The sequence below is a fragment of the Nyctereutes procyonoides genome, unplaced genomic scaffold (genome assembly GCF_905146905.1).
Source record: "Nyctereutes procyonoides isolate TBG_1078 unplaced genomic scaffold, NYPRO_anot_genome, whole genome shotgun sequence".
NCBI classification, from domain to species: Eukaryota; Metazoa; Chordata; class Mammalia; order Carnivora; family Canidae; genus Nyctereutes; species Nyctereutes procyonoides.
Genome location: NW_026575042.1, coordinates 3,594,129 through 3,613,803, shown reverse-complemented (window position 1 = coordinate 3,613,803; position 19,675 = coordinate 3,594,129). Strand labels below are relative to the sequence as shown.

General features: G+C 35.7%; 1 protein-coding gene across 6 annotated transcripts in view; it reads right to left on the bottom strand.

The window, feature by feature from the left end:
- Window positions 1-19,675, bottom strand: part of CLASP2 (cytoplasmic linker associated protein 2) — a 179,402-nt gene that overhangs the window by 128,928 nt on the left and 30,799 nt on the right. For all 6 annotated transcript variants that reach the window (XM_055320895.1, XM_055320893.1, XM_055320892.1 and 3 more), the window contains exon 7: window positions 16,365-16,435. In XM_055320895.1, the coding sequence (XP_055176870.1) occupies window positions 16,365-16,435 (71 nt within the window). The remainder of the gene's footprint in view (window positions 1-16,364; window positions 16,436-19,675) is intronic.

Sequence of the window (19,675 nt, the reverse complement as noted above, 5' to 3'; positions counted from 1 at the left end):
CCCCCCCGCCCCACCCCCCGCTATCTTCCCCCTGGTAACCATCAGTTTGTTTCCATAGTTAAGAGTCTGTTTCTTGGTTTGTCTTTTTCTTTGTTCCTTTGTGTTATTTCTTAAATTCCACATTGGAGTGAAATCATATATTTGTCTTTCTCTGACTGACTTATTTCACTTAGCATTATACACTCCAGATCCATCATGTTGTTGCAAATAGGGAGTTTATTCTTTTTTATGGCTGAGTAATCTTTATATATTCCGGATGCTAACCCTTTATTGGATGACATTTGCAAATATCCTCACCCATTCCATAAACTGTCTTTTAGTTTTGTTGATTTTTCTAGGATTTTTATGGTTTCAAGTCTCACATTTAGGTCCTTATTCCATTTGAGTGTATTTTTGTGTATGGTATAAGAAAGTAATCTAGTTTCATTCTTTCGCATGTAGCTGTTCAGTTATCCCAATATCATTTGTTGAGGAGACTGTCTTTCCCCAATGTATATACTTGCCTCCTTTGTCAAAGATTGATTATAATCATGGATTTCCGAGGTTTCTATTCTGTTCCACTGTGTGTCTATTTTTGTGCCAGTACCATACTATTTTAATCACTACAGCTTTTTTGTTGTTTAAAGATTTATCAAAAAAAATAAAATAAACATTTATCTATTCATGAGAGACAGAGATAGAGAGAGGCAGAGACACAGGCGGAGGGAAAAGTAGGGTCCCTGTGGGGAGCCTCATGCAAGACTGAATCCCAGGACCCCAGGACCACAATCTGAGCCAAAGGCAGATGCTCAACCACTGAGCCACCCAGCTGCCCCAATCACTACAGCTTTGTAGTGTATCTTGAAATCTAGACTGTGATACCTGCAATTTTAGTCTTCTTTTTCAAGACTGCTTTGGCTCTTTGGAGAATTCTGTGGTTCCACACAAATTTCAGAACTGTTTGCTCTAGTTCTGTGAAAAATGCTGTTGGTATTTTGAGAGAGATTGCATTAAATGTGTAGATTGCTTTCGATAATATAAACATTTTAACAGTATTTGTTTTTCCAATCACTGAGCACAGAATATCTTTCCATTTGTTTTGTGTCATCTTCAATTTCTTTCATAAACGTTTTATAGTTTTTCAGAGTACCAGTCTTCTACCTCCTTGGTTAAGTTTAATACTAGGTATTTTATTATTTTTGGTGTAACTGTACAAGGGACTGTTTTCTGAATTACTTTCTGCTGCATCATTAATATATAGAAATGCGACAGATTTCTGTACATTAATCTGGTATCCTTTGACTTCACTGAATTTCTTTACCAGTTTTATTTAGCAATGTTATGATAGAATCTTTCGGGTTTTCCATATATAATGTATCATCTTCAAATAGTGAAAGTTTTATTTTTTCTTATAGTTTAGATGCCTCTTATTTCTTTTTCTTGGACTTCCAATACTATATTGAATAAAAGTGGTGAGATAGGACATTCTTTTCTTATTCTGGATCTTAAAGGAAAAGCTTTCAGTTTTTCAACACTGAGTACGATGTTAGCTGTGGATTTTTCATATATGGCTTTTATTATATTGAGGTATATATTCCCTCCAAATCTACTCTGTTAAGAGTTTTTACCAAAAATGGATGTTGTACCTGGTCAAATGCTTTTTCTGTTGTCTACTGAAATGATCTTATGGTTTTTAACCTCTCTTGTTGATGTAATGTATCATGTTGACTGATTTGTAAATATTGAACAAGCCTTACATCTCAGGAATAAATCCCATCTGATCATGCTAAATGATTTTTAATATTGCTGGATTTGATTTACTAAAAATTTGTTGAGGATTTCTGCATCTACGTTCATTAGAGATACTGGCCTGTAGTTCTCTTTTTTAGTGTCTTTATCTGGTTTTGGTATCAGAGTAAAGCTGGCTTCATAGAATAGATTTTGGAAGCTTTCCTTCCACTTCTATATTTTGGAATAGTTTGAGAAGAATAGGTGTTGTCTTCTTTAAATTGTTTCATCTTTTTAAATTCATTTGGTAGCAAAATCTAAATTGATCTGAACTTAGCTTATGGCAAAATATGTGAACTGACATGAAGCTATTTATTGTCTTTATTTCACTCATTGTGAATCTGCATATATTTAACTATAAAAATATTAATGTGTTTGATTACAAGGTACGACCTCAGACCCAGCTGGAGTTGTATCATATATGGTTTATGAGCACTACTTTTCTAAATTCTGACCTATTCAGAATTCTAAAACATAGCTGGTCCTCAAGGTTTCAGGTAGGAAACTGTAAATTTATATTACCATAAACAAATCCCTTCCGTTTTTTCTTTTTCCCTTCAAAGGAAAGCCATATATTCAAATCACTATTCAAACTTTCCACTTCATTCTTATGGGTATATGTGTTCCAAAACCTGAAATTTCTGTATCTGAATTCACATAAAGAATGAAAAACTGCTCCATTTTTACATGCCAATCAAAAGATAAAGCCAGGGACGCCTGGGTGGCTCAGCGGTTGAGCCTCTGTCTTTAGCTCAGGGCGTGATCCCAGTTAGGGGATGGAGTCCCACATCAGGCTCCCGTGGGGACCCTGCTTCTCCCTCTGCCTATGTCTTTGCCTCTGTGTGTGTGTCTCTCATGAATAAATAAATAAAATCTTTAAAAAAAAAAGATAAAGTCAAAACTTTATATCATATCTCATTAAAAAAATTCATTTTGGGTGGCTTTTCTTCAGTAAACCAACTAGTTAAGAAAGAACAACCCACAACACCATCAAATTTCATGCACAAATATACTGTTTCATATTAAGTAGCTTCTTATACCAAAGTTCCTCTTTCCTCTTGAAGCTATATCCTTCCTTATTCTAATTAAAACATTGAGTAAGAGGACTTTGGATTCCTGAATGCTTTTACTCTCTTACATATCTAACAATGACCATGATCATATGTAACCGGTCAATTAGTAACTGAGATTAGGAAACAATAATTTCTATAAGCTATGGTACCATAGGTGTCTCAGAAAAGTCAAGTTTTAATTGCCTGCACTCCCCACTCTGCTTTTACAATAGAATACTCTCCTTGGCTTTCCTCTTACTTCAAAGGTCCCTCTAGCTCAGTCTCTTCCTCCTTTATCCAATCACTAAATGTTGAATATCTTCCTTCCCTCCAGACTACACACTTTCTAAATGCCTTCAACTATTCTCAATAGTTTAAAAAACATCTATATGCTCACAACTCTCAAATGTTTGTCTCTAGCCTATACCATCTCTAAATTCCAGACCTAAATATTCAACTGCCCTACTAAATATGTCTCCCCATTGATATCTTGAAGGCATCTCTAATCTGACATACGTAACCTAACACCAATACCATCTCCAAACTTGTTCTCTGTTCTCCCCAAGTCTACCTCTATCACAGTAAATGACATCACCATCTATTTAGCTATTCAAGCCCACGATGTAGGAGCCCCATTCCAAGTTCTCTGCCCCACATCGATTATTAATAATTCTTGTTGTATATAACTCCAAGTTTTTTTGTTTGTTTTAAATTTTTATTTTATTTATGATAGTCACAGAGAGAGAGAGAGAGAGGGGCAGAGACATAGGCAGAGGGAGAAGCAGGCTCCATGCACCGAGAGGCCGACGTGGGATTCGATCCCGGGTCTCCAGGATCGCGCCCTGGGCCAAAGGCAGGCGCTAAACCGCTGCACCACCCAGGGATCCCTATAACTCCAAGTTATATTTCAAATCCACCTAATTTATTTTTATTTCTGGTGCCATTCCTAATCTAAGACCAGATCAGTATCTTCTCTGCTTGTACTGCTACAACTTAACTGGTCTCCCTGCTTCATTCTTGAACTTTCAAACCACAGAGTAGGCAAAGAGATCACCTAAAAATGTAATTTGGACTGGTGGCTGCTGAAACTGAAAAATGAAAGGCTGATGGGGAACTTTATAAATAATAGATCAAGTTGACAACACCTGAACCCATTATTCAATAGTAATATACAAAAAAAAGACCATCAGGCACTGTATGGCTTCTGATAAAAATACATAACACCATCTATAAAAAATGTGTGCCAAAAACTGCCCAAGAAACAAAAACAAAAAAATTAGGCCTGATTCTGATCAAGCCATTAGGAGAATTTTCAATTTTCAGGAAATAAAGGGGATATAAAAACCTTAAAAAAACAAAAAACATAAAACCACCATGGCAATGTAATCATCAAAATCTAGTATGTGGTAAAACTTTACCTGATATATTTTTTTCAACAAATAAGTGGCAAGAGGAAAAAAAGAGAGACATCTGCTACAGATGAATAGAGCATTAAGTGATTTATCAGCCAATTAGAATGGTCAACCTTGTTTGAATTAAAATTTGACTGTAAAAACATATTTAGGACACAACTGAATAAATCTGAACACTGAATATTTGATATTAAGGATTAATTTTTTAGATATGAAAACTGGTTGTCAATAAAAGAGTTCCTGGTAACTAACAAACAAAACCTCTAATTGTCTTTTAAAAAGATGTTTTACTTTACGTGTGTGAGTGTACATACATATGTGTCCACACACAGATACGCCAATCCAGCAGGATAGGTAAAGTTAAGGAAAGATGGGCATGGATAGAGATGAATAAAGACTGGTTATGTATTGACAATTTCTTGAAGCTGTATAGTGGGTAGTAATGGAGGTTTGTCACAATATTCTCTATTTCTGGGTATGTTTGAAATTCTTCCTTAAAAGAACTATGACAATTTGAATCGCTTTGCTCTCTTGCTTAAAACCCTGTAACGGAACCCCAATAAAATTATTAGAAATATATTAAGACCACAGAAATGAGGCAGGGCAAAGTATATGAAATCAGCATGCAAAAAAATAGTAGCAACAAGTTCTCGTAAAATGCAAATTAAAAGGATGAAAAGCTTTTGAAAAATAAAACCACTGCAGAGTTGCAACTCAGAATTCTTAGAAGCAGACTGAAACAGCAGTGAGAATTGGTCTACCTTGTAGGACAGAGAAGTGATACTCTCTAAGCTACCAAGGACAGGAATGATTTGCAAGGAACCACTGAAAATCACTATGAAATGATTTCATCATTAAGGTCTTCCAATTCCCAACTCAAAAAGCTCAATACTTTATACACAAGTATGCGTGTGCATGCTTACATATGTGCATGTGCGCGCACACATACACACACAATTCTATAAAATAGAACCTCCAGAAAAGGGGAAAAAAGTTCTTGTAATCGCATAAACTTTTATTTGCCAAAATTAAAATTTAATAGAAGGATTGGATGAGAAAGTTAAGGAGAACCCCTAGAATACAAGGGAAAAGAGAAAGACATAAAAGTTAAGAGACAAAACATAATGGACAGTGAATCAACACAGGAGGTTCAACATGACTGGTAAAAATTTTGTAAGGAGAGACTAAAGCTAATGAAGGGGAGAAATTTATCAAAAAAATAAAAGAAGATTTCTCAGAGCCAAATAAAATCACCAGCTTTAAGAAGTAAAATAATCAAACAGTAAACATTTACAACGTATTCAACTTAAACTAAAACAAAAAATTCTAGTGAAATGACTAGAAATTAAAAATCCAAGTGCTTCAAAACAACGGCCAAATTTTAATATTCTCACAAAGATGCTGCGTTTTGAGGATCACAATTAATCTTAAAATGTTAATAATTTTATTTAAAAAATAAGGTCCATCTCATATAAAGTTTAAAATAGACCAAGAAATTTCATAATGTCTCTTACTTATTAGCTTTCTAGGTAGGTATTAACTCACTAGTTAAAAACCTGCTTGAAAACTTTTATTCTTTTCTTTAAAGGAACCCATTAAAAATTTAAGACCTCTAATAGTTCAATGAAATTAAGGGGCAGACACATTTATTACTTGGTATCAATAAAATTTAAAATAACATATTTCATGATACCCATAATATCAAAGTAAATAATAAATGACATTCATAATAAGGTTTATTTTTTTAAGATTTTTAAATTTATTCATTTGAGAAATGACAGAGAAAGTAACAGCACAAGCAGGGGGGAGGAGGCAGCGAGAGAGGGAGAAGCAGACTCCCCACTGAGCAGGGAGCCCAACAACCATGCTGTGGGGCTTGATCCCAGAACCCTAAGATCATGACCTGAGCCACAGGCAGAGGCTTAACCACTGAGCCACCCAGATGCCCCAAGAAGGTTTATTTACAACCTTCACAAAAAGTCATTTTGGGTAAATTTTCATGACAACTATAGTTGGTCATAATAGCTGTCAAGAACATCAACTATACATTCTACACATACCAAAAAAAAAAAAAAAAGATGTAAACCTTTTCTTGAAGAATCAGGTTCATCAGCAATATCATCTTGGAGGATATGCTGTTACTACTGGTGCCCCAAGACCTTGCACCCAGATGGGTAAGGTGGTCTTCTGTTTCAAGAAGGCTAAGATTTTCTACTGCCTAAATTGCTGAATGCCCAATCTTTTGTTCCTTGTTATTTACTTTTTTTTCTTGTAGACTCCTTGTTTTCCCCATTATTGCTGTTTCTAGAGAAAAAGTTTGGCCTTTTTGCTACTAAATTAAAGGGCTGCTTTCTTTCAGTGATTTGTGTTAACCCAATTCTAGCATAGCACAAAGAATATTCCAGGGTATAGAAGATGAGATATTTACTCAGCACTAATTTCTTGCTATTGTTCCTTTCCCACCAAATCAGCAGTCATATGTCAGTTTGGAGTGGTCTAGAAGGCTTACCTCTAGAAAGTCAAGGTTATACAATCACTTATATGTTTTTTAAAGGATTCATGTTTGGGGAAAAAATGCTCAATATCACTCAGCATCAGGGAAATACAAATCAAAATCACAATGAGATACCACCTCACACCTGTCAGAATGGCTAAAATTAACAAGTCAGGAAATGACAGATGTTGGCAAGGATGCAGAGAAAGGGGAACCCTCGTACACTGCTGGTGGAAATGCAAGCTGGTGTGGCCACTCTGGAAAATAGCATGGAGGTTCCTCAAAAAGTTGAGAATAGAGCTATCCTGTGACCCAGCAATTCCACTACCAGGTATTTACCCCAAAGATACAAATGTAGTGAGCTGAAGGGGCCATCTGCACCCCAGTGTTCACAACATCAAACTATGGAAAGAGCCATGATGTCCACCGACAGCTGAATGGATAAAGATGATGTATGATGTGTGTGTACACACACACACAATGGAATACTACTCAACCATCAAAAAATGAAATCTTGCCCTTTGCAATGATGTGGATGAAACGAGAGGATATTATTCTAAGCAAAGTAAATCAATCAGAGAAAGACAATTATCATATGATCTCAATCGCATGTGGAATTTAAGAAACAAAAGAGAGGATCATAGGGAAAGAGAGGGAAAAATTAAATAAGACAAAATCAGGGAGGGAGACAAACCATAAGAGACTCTTAGCCACAGGAAACAAACTGAGGGTTGCTGGAGGGGAGGGTGATGGGAGACACGGTAACTGGATGATGGACATTAAGGAAGGCACATGATGTAATGAGTACTGGGTGTTATATAAGACTGATGAATTAGTGACCTCTACATCTGAAACCAATAATACATTATAATTAATTGAATTTAAATAAAAATTTTAAAAATATTCATGTTTGAAAGAACAGAGTGTATTGAAATGTTGTAAGTGTAGAAACAATCTATTTGCAACAAAACCTTGTTTCTGCAGTCACACCAAAGGGCAAATTCCTCCCATGAGCTTTTGAGGCAGATTGCAGGGCTCAGTGCCACATAATAATCCTACAGGTTTTTAACTCTATCTAATTTGACTGCCCAGAGCTACTTTGCAATCAGCTGACTACTTGGTTTTATATTCTTGGGTAAGGATAAATAAAACTAAACAGAAAGGCACATGAGAGCCACCCTCAGCAACTCTTCACTTGATAGCCGTTACAGTGTTTCAAAAACTCGTTTGCCTAGAAATAAAACTAATAAAATAAATAAAATAATAAAATAAACTAATAAAATAAATAAAAATAAAACTAATAAAATCTTTCATATGATCTTGAAGTTATGCTTATATAACATGTATTCAATAGATAATAGATTGATAGCCAGAATATATAAAAAGTAACTATCAATAAATAACAAGAAAGTTAAATAACAAAAAAAAAAAAAGCTGGCTAAGGATGCCAGAACATAATTCATAGAAAAGGAAATACAAATAACCAAACATTTGAAGATGATCAACCTTACCAGGCAGTGGAAATGTCTTTAAAAGGGTGAGATATTTTTCACCTGTTTGACAAGTAAATTTTAAAAAATATTAGTAATAGCGAGAACTGAAAAGAATGCAGAATAGCAGGCACTGGTAGTAGGAATATAAGGGGTAAAGTCTCTTTTTGAGGAAATTAGCTACAATGAACACAATTTGAAATGAAAAAAACTTAGATCCAGAAATTCTACTCTAAAGTATTTTAAGAAACATATGTGTATACACACGTATTATTTGTAGAAAAGTGTTTCAGAATCATTTAAAAAATTTTATGTGATTAAATAACCTCAAATTCTATAAAAGAAATGGTTATGATACATTCATACTATGGAATATTATGTAACAATTCAAAGACAGTTACACATGAGGAACAGTAAAAAAAAAAAACTCTGTGCCATACTGAGTAGACATAGCAAATGGCAAAAATACTTTCAGAACAATATCATTTATGCAAACAAAAACCAAAACCATTTATTTTGATACTTAATATGCATGTAAGGCACAGTAAAAGGTATGCAAGAACAGATACCACAATAATAAAAGTGTTCACCTCTGTTTATACCTGGGCTTTGAGGTGATTCTGAGGGGAATTTTACTTTATCTGCATTGTTTGAATTTTGAAAAGAAGATATTTCTGTTAGTCAAAATGAAAGAATAAGAAATAACACAGGTTAGGAATAACATCATCCATTTGTTACACATGTTCACATGATATTAGCATAGTATATGTGTATTATATGTGAGAAAGACTAATATACAAGAGTATATATAAAACTGATAAAAACTACAAATCCCAAGGTAACATGTTACTATGTTTACTATCTTTACTGTTCAGACTTCCTATTTCTATTTTTAAATTAAATTGAATTCATTTTTTTAGGGCACCTGGGTGGCTCAGTCAGTTAAGCATCTGCCTTTGTTTTTTTTGTTTTGTTTTTGTTTTTTTTTAATTTTTATTTATTTATGATAGTCACTCAGAGAGAGAGAGAGGCAGAGACACAGGCAGAGGGAGAAGCAGGCTCCATGCCGGGAGCCCGACGTGGGATTCGATCCCAGGTCTCCAGGACCGGGCCCTGGGCCAAAGGCAGGCGCCAAACTGCTGCGCCACCCAGGGATCCCCGCATCTGCCTTTGTTTTAAGTCATGATCCCAGGGTCCTGGGACTGAGTCCCACATTAGGCTCCCTGCTCAGCAGGGAGTCTGCTTCTCCTTCTACTCGTCCCCCCTGCTTGTGCACTCTCTCTCAAACTCATTCTCTCATAAATTTCTTTTTAATTATTTTTTTTAGAATAAACTCTATGCCCAACATGGGGCTCAAACTTACAACCCCAAGATCAAGAGTCTCAAGCTTTACCAACTGAGCTAACCAAGCACCCCCCTAGATTTCCTGTTTTTATTATTTATTTATATTTTAAAAGATTTTATTTATTTAATCATAAAGACACAGAGAGAGAGGCAGAAACATAGACAGACGAAGAAGCAGGCTCCCTGTGGGGAGCTTGATGCAGGACTCGATTCCAGGATCCCAGGATCATGCCCTGAGCTGAAGGCAGATGCTCAACTGCTGAGCCACCCAAGCATCCTGATTTCCTATTTTTAAATAAAGGTGTATTGCTATACTGATCAATAAAATGCAATGAAAGTACTACCATTTTTAAATAAAGGTGTATTGCTATACTTATCAATAAAATGCAATAAAAGTATTCCCATTTTGAAGAATAGAATGAGAAAGGTTTACCTTCTGAACTTTATAAAACTGTTGCTTTGATTTTTTTAAATAAGTACATTCCTAAATAGTCTGAATGTATTTATGTATTGCTTGAAATATGAAAAATTAAGCAAAAATACACTGATAACCATTGACTTAATGTTTAATGTGATTTATGTTTAAGAAAGAAACAAAATCTAGATATGGCCCAAATCAAATTTAACATTTAGAGTTACCTGTAAATTAAGGTTTAAAACAGAAATAAATATATAAACTTGGCAATGCCCATAGGTATACGAGAACTTAATTTGCTAATTTTGATGGACTTTGCCTTAAAAATTAGTAGTTAAAATTATTTTCATAAGGACATCTAAAAGAGTTACGTAAATTCTTGGAATAAACCATTACAATATCAAATCAAAATATACCTAACAGTTTAAATGACTATTTACTAACATCATCATTTTGGTACATTTGCATCCCATTCCTCATAGTTCCAAGGAGACAAACTCCTGAGAGAGAAGTCATATTGTCATAAGGAAGGATAAAACTGTGAGAGTTAAAACTTCCAAATACATACCAGTCTTCCTTAAGAACCTAGTGAAAATACACAGAATATTTTTGAGGAACTTCAAATTTCCCTTCATACATATCTCTGGCATTGATGATGTTATAAAGTTTACTTCTAAGCATATTTTAAGAAGCTCTAATAACCAAAAAAAAACCATGCTCAGGTAGTTAGGGGTTATGAAGGACAATACCGAATGCAACTTAAGGTTCTAGATTTGGTTCTCGTTTGCTCTGTGTCTAGATCTAGGACTTATCATAGTAGCAAGCCTCAGTTTCACAATCTGTGCAATGGAAATGCCAAAATATTCCGTATACTTATAGAATTATTTGTACCTGAGGAGTTAATGTAGACTAAGTATACTAAAGTACTCTGAAACAGTATAAAGCACTGTAGAAATATTTTAAAAATTATTATTATAATAAAACACTGGAAAAATCTATTTTTAATCAAATTATACCCTATATAGGATTTGTAAAAGAATATTTTCTAGAGAACTATTTACTAGGGACACTGACAAATCACAAGCATGTTAATTAAAATAGTGTCTATGGCAAGCCATTTTGCTTCCTTAAATACTTTATTAATACAAGATTCTACTTGTTGTCATATACAACAGGAAAGATGATAAGCTAGCCAACCAAACCTTCCTGCCAAAAGCTGTCATTCGTCTAAGAGCCATATTCCATATTCTCTCTTCAAAGCTTTTGCATATATTCCATGTTTCTTCCAATAACCCTTCCTATAGACTACCACAGACTGAGGGCTTGCTTGGGTTGCAAGGTAAACTGTCATATTTGCCAGATCCTATACAGACATATCAAGCAGAAAAGGATACTAAATGGCAAGCAAGCACACATGTGCATATATCCACACACAACTGTACACATACACACACACACACACACACAGTCTTTAGGAAGTAATATATTTCTCACACAGCAAATGATCGTCACTTTAAAAGGAAGTATATAACAACACAAGCACAAGAAGAAAAATAGATCTTACTCACCATCTCCCATAGCCATTCAGATGGTCCAGGGAGCTTTCTCAAACCGAGAGGTCAAACAGCACAGCAAATAAATGCTGCTCAGTGCCTGCGCCACTGGGCTCGGCCTGCAGCCTGCAGACACCCAGAGCACTGTGTGACCCAGGCCGCGCTGCAGCTCTGCACCGCAATAGCCAACAGCTGCTACTCCACTTCAAAATAAAAGTCTGGGGTCTTGCTGAAAATCCTTGTCTATTTAGCAGAACCTAGCAGAGCCTGATCAAGATTATTCTTTAACTACACATATGTGGTTATACACAGGTTATGGTGCTTCTCCTTATACTGGCTGCCTGAAATTTAATGTAAGAAAAGCTCGAGGAGCCAATAAATGCCATCCCACTAGGGGACTTTTAATGCAATCATCAAAACACAAGGCATGTGTTCAGCAATCATTTTCTGCTTCCCTAAAGATATCCATGTAATCAGTAGCGATCACATGATCTGATGGATTAACTGATTTGTGCCTTTTAAAAAAGGTTTTCATGCTTTTGTTATTACCTTTTAATATTTACAACAGAAGATTGCTAGAAGTGCACAAACAGGAATAGCCCAGTTTCCATGATTAACTGCTCTCATTATGCAGGAAGCATTTCTGGCTGCCGTAAACAAATCACGTCAAAGGCAGCCCATCAAAGGCTGCTCTGTGTGCGGACAGCAGAGCCACACGGAACAAAGCTTGCTTCTGGTGGAGACAGAACCTAGCCAGTGCGCAGCTGCAGGACACGGAGCACCCTCCATCCAAGCTGCACAACCATCAGCACATTATCAAGCTTCGGGAAGGCCCTGGGGCTAATAGTCACAAACAAACACGTTTTAAAATCAATGTAAGAAAAGGGCTGCTTTGCTTTTCACTAAAGTGTATGCTACAAGCATATAAAGAACTAGACTGCAAGTTACCTTATTTAGTCTCTTATAATCCAAGTATCAGGGTAATTTCAAAGCCTAATTTCTATGCTTTGTTTTATTGCAGCCTTCTAGAGCAATTTTTTTCTAGCAACTGTTTCAAATATAGAAGTGGGGAAGCATTTTACAATGATTTCACTTCAAGACTTCATTAGGTCCTATGCACAGGAGACAAATGAGAATTTTGCATAGTTTTTTCACAGTGAAAGAGAAAAAGACAGTCACAGCCACCAACACTGTTGGTGTTTACATCTCAGCTAGTGTAGGAGATGGTCTAGAAAGCTCCATGACAACAGGCCCAGACATAATCACAGGGGGCCTGCAACTCTCAGTCTTTTCCTTCCTCCAGGGCTGGTACTGCCTCCTTCCAGCCTTGATCTGATTAACTTTAAACTCAGTTATCTTCTAACAGCAGAGCTAATTCCACTGTACTCAGGGATTCTGCTCTAGATTACTTTACTTATTAATAACTTAATATTATTAAATATATAATAATTTAATATGAGAATTAAAGTCAGGCTTAGAAAACCCTCAAGATTAAAAAATGTGCATTTCTCCCTTTCCTAAACTAAATGATATGCTCAAATCTCTAATTATGTAATTTACTTTGTGTCTTGAGTATGCTGAACTAGTTCTCTAGAAAATCAAGTCAAAGAGTTCAACCAAAACTTAAAAGAATATAGATATGGCAGTTATGAAAGAAATCAGAGACAAAAAGCATGAGATGTAAAATTGTGTATCGGGACATGCATAAGGGGATAAGAGGTACACTAAAGAGAAAAAAATATCTCTTACAAAGTTATACCTTAATAACAAATCCCCTGGGTTTTTTTGTTTTTGTCTGTTTACTAAAATGATCTTTTCATCCCCAACCACTCTAAATCAATATATCGTAAGAAGTGTGATGCTTTAGGCATAGACGCTAAAAATTTTTATTTACCAAACAGTTTCTAGAATATCATATGAAATAAATCTGAACTGAATGCCATGTTTGGGTAAACTCTTAACAATTTGCTTTGCACATGTACACCAAGTGACAGAGAAGAGGTGCTACCTTCAAAGGCTCTCAGTCTGTTATATGCATGAACTATTTTCACAAGTTTTCATCTTGAGCTTTTATTTTGCCCAGTAATGTTTTTCTGTTCTATAACTTTAAAGTTTTAGGTTGAGGGCACAATTACAATAAGCCAATAAGGGCGAAAATTTTGTAGGGAAAAATCGTGGAGAAATTTAAAAAAGAGTATTACTTCGGGTACAAACTTTTTACCTTCAAATTGTTACTTACAAAAATTCGTTTTCAGTGTTCAATTGATAGATTTCTCTCCTATAAAAATTATTCAAAAATTATTCATTGTCTGGGGTTAGGATGACACATACCATAATGTTAGTGTAAATAATTTTTTCACTTAATTGTTTTCACTTAGCTGCAAGGATTTTAGAAATAATTTAAATTAGTTTCATTAAATTCATTAAACAAAGGGTAGTTGTATTTTTTCCATTACCAACTGTAATCATTCTGGATATTCATTTGCTTACTTGTTTACAATCTATCTCCCTCCCTAGAATGTAAGCTCCCTGAGGCAGAAATTTTGTCTTCTTCACTGTTGTAACATGATCTAATTTACATTTTAAATCACTCTTACTTCTGGGTAGAAAATAGATTCTAGAAGGCAAACATGGAATAGAAATCTATTGCAATAATCAGGTAAAAGCTAAAGACTTAGGGTGGTGTGTGAGCAGTGGACACAGGAAAAAAAATGAACAAGTTTTGGATATATTAGGATTTCAAAGGTAAACCAAGGGGGAGATCAATTCAGGTTTGTACCCTGAGCTGAGGATGGCAGCACTGGCTGAAATGGTAAACTGGGAGAAAAACAGATTTGAGGAAAAGGAAGAGACAACAGTTAAGCCTGAGATGCCTATTAAGCACCCCAAAGGAAATGTAATCAAGCTATAAGCTACTAAATCTAGAGCATAAGAGAGGTAAATAAGGGCCAGAATCACACATTTAGGAGTCAACAGCAAGTAGTCATGATTTAAAGCCTTTGGGCCAGATTACATTACAGAGAAAGAATACAGACAAGGGAGAGGAGAAACCTAGGCCCTGGGACTTGCCATTATGATAAATAGGCTTCCCTTTTCTATTCTCTTCCCTTATTAATGAATCCATTAAAGTATTTTTCAGTGACAGCATAGTATTGTCATCAAAAACACCCTGATCTATTTCTATATCCCACTGTATGACTATTAAACTTTAACATTCACATTTGACCACAGTTAGAATATTCAGATCATAATCTCCAATACATAAAGTCTCTGAAGACTCCTTCCAAGAGAAATAAATGCCAGATACTGACCCCAAACCTCCTGTTTATGGAGAAACGAGAAAAAGAAATGGGAGCTAAGAGAACAGGGAATGTAAAACCTTCTATTTTGAAGGTAACAGAAATAACCTCACAAAAAGACAGCACTTTCAAAATAAACCATGTCCAAGTAATAAATACCTTAAATTTATAATATGCATTTTAACTTTTTTCTTAGAGTTGTAGCCACATAATCAAATACACAAATGAGAATGCACTATAAATGGAATGAAAACACAGTAATCTCAATCCAGGAAATTTAGATTAAATTTAATCTTCCTGCTGTTTCTGGTTTCTATGGAAATAGAGGTAACTGCTGGAAAAATTAGGATAAGGTACTCAGAACACCTTCTATTCAGAGAAGAGTGAGAAACAGCTGGCAGTCAGGGTGAGGACTGTTGCACTGAAGTCAGTTTACGCTTCTGGAACTAAGTTTAGATTAGGGTAGACACAAGCTTTTTAACACTGAACTGTCATTCCATCTGCCTTCCTGCAACACAATAAGGCTCAGTCTTGGTTTAATAAAAAAGAACTAAATTATATTAACTAGTTCTTCCATTATTTGACTACACAACTCACACACCAATTTTCCCCCCAATATCAGGTGTATTACTAAGGTAACCACACTCTATTTATTTTTAAAGATTTATTTATTTGAGAGAGAGCTTGAGCATGCGTGGGGGGGAACAGAGGGAGAGAGAAGGGGAAGAAGATTCTCATTGAGTTTAGGGCTTTGAGATCATGACCTGAGCCAAAATCAAGAGCCTGATGCTTAGCAGACTGAACAACCCAGGTGCCTTCCCTCCCACTCTCTTTAATAGGAGCCTACTTTCCTAGGTGGAAAAAACACCTGTACTATTTTTGGAAAAAGAATATATTCTTCACATATATGGCTAAAAATGAAAAGTCGTGGTAAATGCCACCCACTTAAACCAAACATAATCTAGCAACCTTACAAAAAGAAGAGCAACCACCAAATTGAGTAAGTGCCAGATACTAACCCGAAACAACCTTGTATTCTAAATTGGTCTCATATCAGTTGAGAAACCAAAGATGATCAGATCATGCTGATGAAGTTTCTACATGTAAGTCTCTTCACCAATATCATCACTGAGAGTCTACACATAGGTGTCATAAAGCCCATCAATCCCAAAACTTTTACTAAAAAAAACTAAGACAATTACTTTTGGAATTAAAACATTTTATGCATGGAACATGGAAAGCAAGAGAGTCAACATATCTTCAACCCAGAAGCTACAAAAATTAGGAAAAGAACCGTATCATTTTACACAATTGATCCAAAATTAAATTTTCAGTTACTATAAAAGAGTCAGAGAATAGGTAATAATTAGCAGGATGTAAAGACTCTATTATTATAACCTAACTAAGGTTCAAGCCACAAAATCAAATCTGCTGAATCAGTGACATAACAGTTGACTTGAAAACATGTTTTAGTACCTAAAACTTTGCTAAACAATCTTAGAAATGTTTGAGAACTGAAATAACATAATTATTCTTACCTTTGTAGACACTCAAAATCATGCCGCCTGAATTTTGCACTTCATCAAATTTGGCAAAAATCATCTCTAATCTGGAAATAAAGAACACATTTGTTTTTATACAGTTTTTGTTAAATTTTTTTTAAGATCTTATTTATTTGACAGAGAGAGAGAGCGCACGCACAAGTTAGGGATGCGGGGGGCGGACAGGGAGAAGCAGACTCCCTTGTGAGTAGGGAGCCTGACATGGGGCTTGATCCCAGGACCCTCGGGATTATGACCTGAGCCGAAGGCAGATGCCCAACCATCTGAGCCACTCAAGCGCCCTTTATATACAGTTTAAATAGAAACAATTTCCTTAATCACTTCCCTGAGAAAAATAAGTTCAGGGATTCAGTTAGTTTTATACAATTCTCTTTTTAATTACCTCACTTACTAAGAGAAAACACAAAACCCATCCCTCTTAAATAGAGAAGCAGCCAAACACAGGCAGTTATCTACGTGCAGTTTCATAAAATTATGAAATTGTTTCATAATTTCATAAAATTATTTCTCCAAACCCATCAAAAATACTTTAGCTACAATCTTATAATAAATCTACTGAGTCACCAAGACATCTTTAAAAAGTACATAAAATCATGCAACATAAGGAAAACATAAAAACAATGAAATATAAAATGCTAGAAACTAAATGAGAAGGATATAACTGATAATTTGATATTTTCTCTACTAATTGACTTTCAATTACTGCTTCTGATTATATTCAGAATTACTTTCTATATTTCTGCTATCGCTTTTTTTTTTTTTAGGTTAAAAATGTGTTTCTTCGCCAGGATACCTGCACCCCGATGTTTCTAGCAGCAATGTCCACAATAGCCAAACTGTGGAAGGAGCCTCGGTGTCCATAGAAAGATGAATGGATAAAGAAGATGTGGTATATGTATATAATGGAATATTACTCAGCCATTAGAAACAACAAATACCCACCATTTGCTTTGACGTGGATGGAACTGGAGGGTATTACGCTGAGTGAAATAAGTCAATTGGAGAAAGACAAAGATTATATGGTCTCATTCATTTGGGGAATATAAAAAATAGTGAAAGGGAATAAAGGGGAAAGGAGAAAAAAATGAGTGGGAAATATCAGAAAGGGAGACAGACCATGAGAGACTCCTAACTCTGGGAAACGAACAAGGGGTGGTAGAAAGGGAGGTGGGCGGGGGGTGGGGGTGACTGGGTAATGGCACTGAGAGGGGCACTTGATGGGATGAGCACTGGGTTATTCTGTATGTTGGCAGATTGAACACCAATAAAAAATGAATTTAAAAAAAACTTAACTGTTAGAAAAAGATCCTAAGCAATTAAAGAAATTCAGAATACATTAAAACCAAAAAAAATGTGTTTATCACAAAAATAATGTATACTCATTATAAAAGAAAACTAGGAAATATAATTAGGAAGAAGAAAAAACCTAAACCCCAATCCCACCATCCAATTTTTTAAACTGTATGCTTTCTGATGCTTTGTATTTATATATAAATTTTCTTTAGATCAAAATGGTATCATGCTGACAGCAGTATTTTTTAGTTTGCTTTGCCTTTACTTTCCTATATATCACGCTATTATTGACTGATTGACTGATGGATTTGAGAGAGAGAGAGCACTGAGCACAGGAGGGGAAGGAGGGGCAGAGGGAATGGGAGAGAGAATCTCAAGCAGGTTCCACACTCAGTGCAGAGCCTGACATTGGGCTCAATCTCAGGACCTGAGCAAAAATTAACTAACTGAGCCACCCAGGCACCCCTATGCTATGATTTATTCTTAAAGTTATGACTTAGAGATGTGGAGAAGGGAAGAGGGCCACTGTCATTTTTTTTTAAAGACTTATTTTTATTTATTTATGATAGACATAGAGAGCGAGAGAGGCAGAGACACAGGCAGAGGGAGAAGCAGGTTCCATGCCAGGAGCCCAACGTGGGACTCGATCCCAGGACTCCAGGATCGCGCCCTGGGCCAAAGGCAGGCGCAAACGCCGAGCCACCCAGGGATCCCTGTCATTTTGTTTTTAATTGCCAGATATTCTCTGTCTTACCCTTGTTTCTTTCACAGCATCATTTCTACAGCCTTAGTTATTAGCCCTTGATCCATATCCTGTCATTTCTTGCTTGTAAACTGAAGATGCAGATACTTTTTTGTCTTAAAAATACATTTTTTCCTCCTAGGAACTCATCATAATGTGATTTCTAAACCTTAGCCTCCCCCTTCTACCCCCACTGAATTCAACAAATAAAAATATTCACACATCTGAAAGTACACACTTCAGTTTAAAGACACAGGTTAAATAAATAAATAGATAAATGAACGAATGAATGAATGAATAAATAAATAAAGACACAGGTTGCTTCATCCTACAGAGTAGTATCTTCCAGAGAGTTGAGCAGACACCAGACAAGTTGCCCAGGACAAGACTGGACAAGATGAAATGGGAGAAGGAACACTGGAACTGGAAGGTGGGACCTCAGAATGAAGATCACACAGGCCAGAAACAGAAAGGAGAGGATCCAGGAGAGCTCTCTGGGGAAAATGGCAGAACAAGATGTTAAGAAGCATGAAATTAAGAATTAGAGTAGCAAAATGAGAGTAAGAAACTGAGGAAAGAAAGCTCTGAGAGAAGAGAACTGGTAAGGAACTGAGTGAAGTGGGCAAATAAAACATACAGGTCCTTAACTGAGCTACCCAGGTACCCCAGGGGAAAAAATGCTTAATTATTACTTTAAAACTATTTGACTCAATGGCTTTATAAATAATACTTAAGTTCAGCTATTTTAATAAAGAATGTTCTTGATATAAATAAGGGTGGACAAAATCAGAAATTCTACCCTAAAGGGCTATACCCAACAGGAAATTTGGAAATCACCAAGGGAGCAGCATTTAATAGGCAGAAATACCCTTCAGAAAATTAAAGTGAGAACATAACCACTATATGATAAAAGATTATAGTTTTCAAATAAATGCAATATCCCATATAAAGCTATGAGAATAAATGTTAGGGAAAAAGGGAAACAGTGCAACAATCATCTAAAGAAATGGGTAAACCAAAATTCATTCATATTTTACCTTATAAAAGTTTTAGACTCAAAATACTACCTACAAAATAATGAGGTCACATGCTAAAAGGATGGAAAACACTTGTATGCTTGAATAAGCAAAGCTATCACACCATGTACCCTCTCGTTCCCTACTATCTGGTAGAGAAGCCTCATGGAGAAGAACAGAACCAGAGCATGGAGGAAAAGAACTGTAGCCTGGGAGTCAGAAAGCCTCAGCTTCTC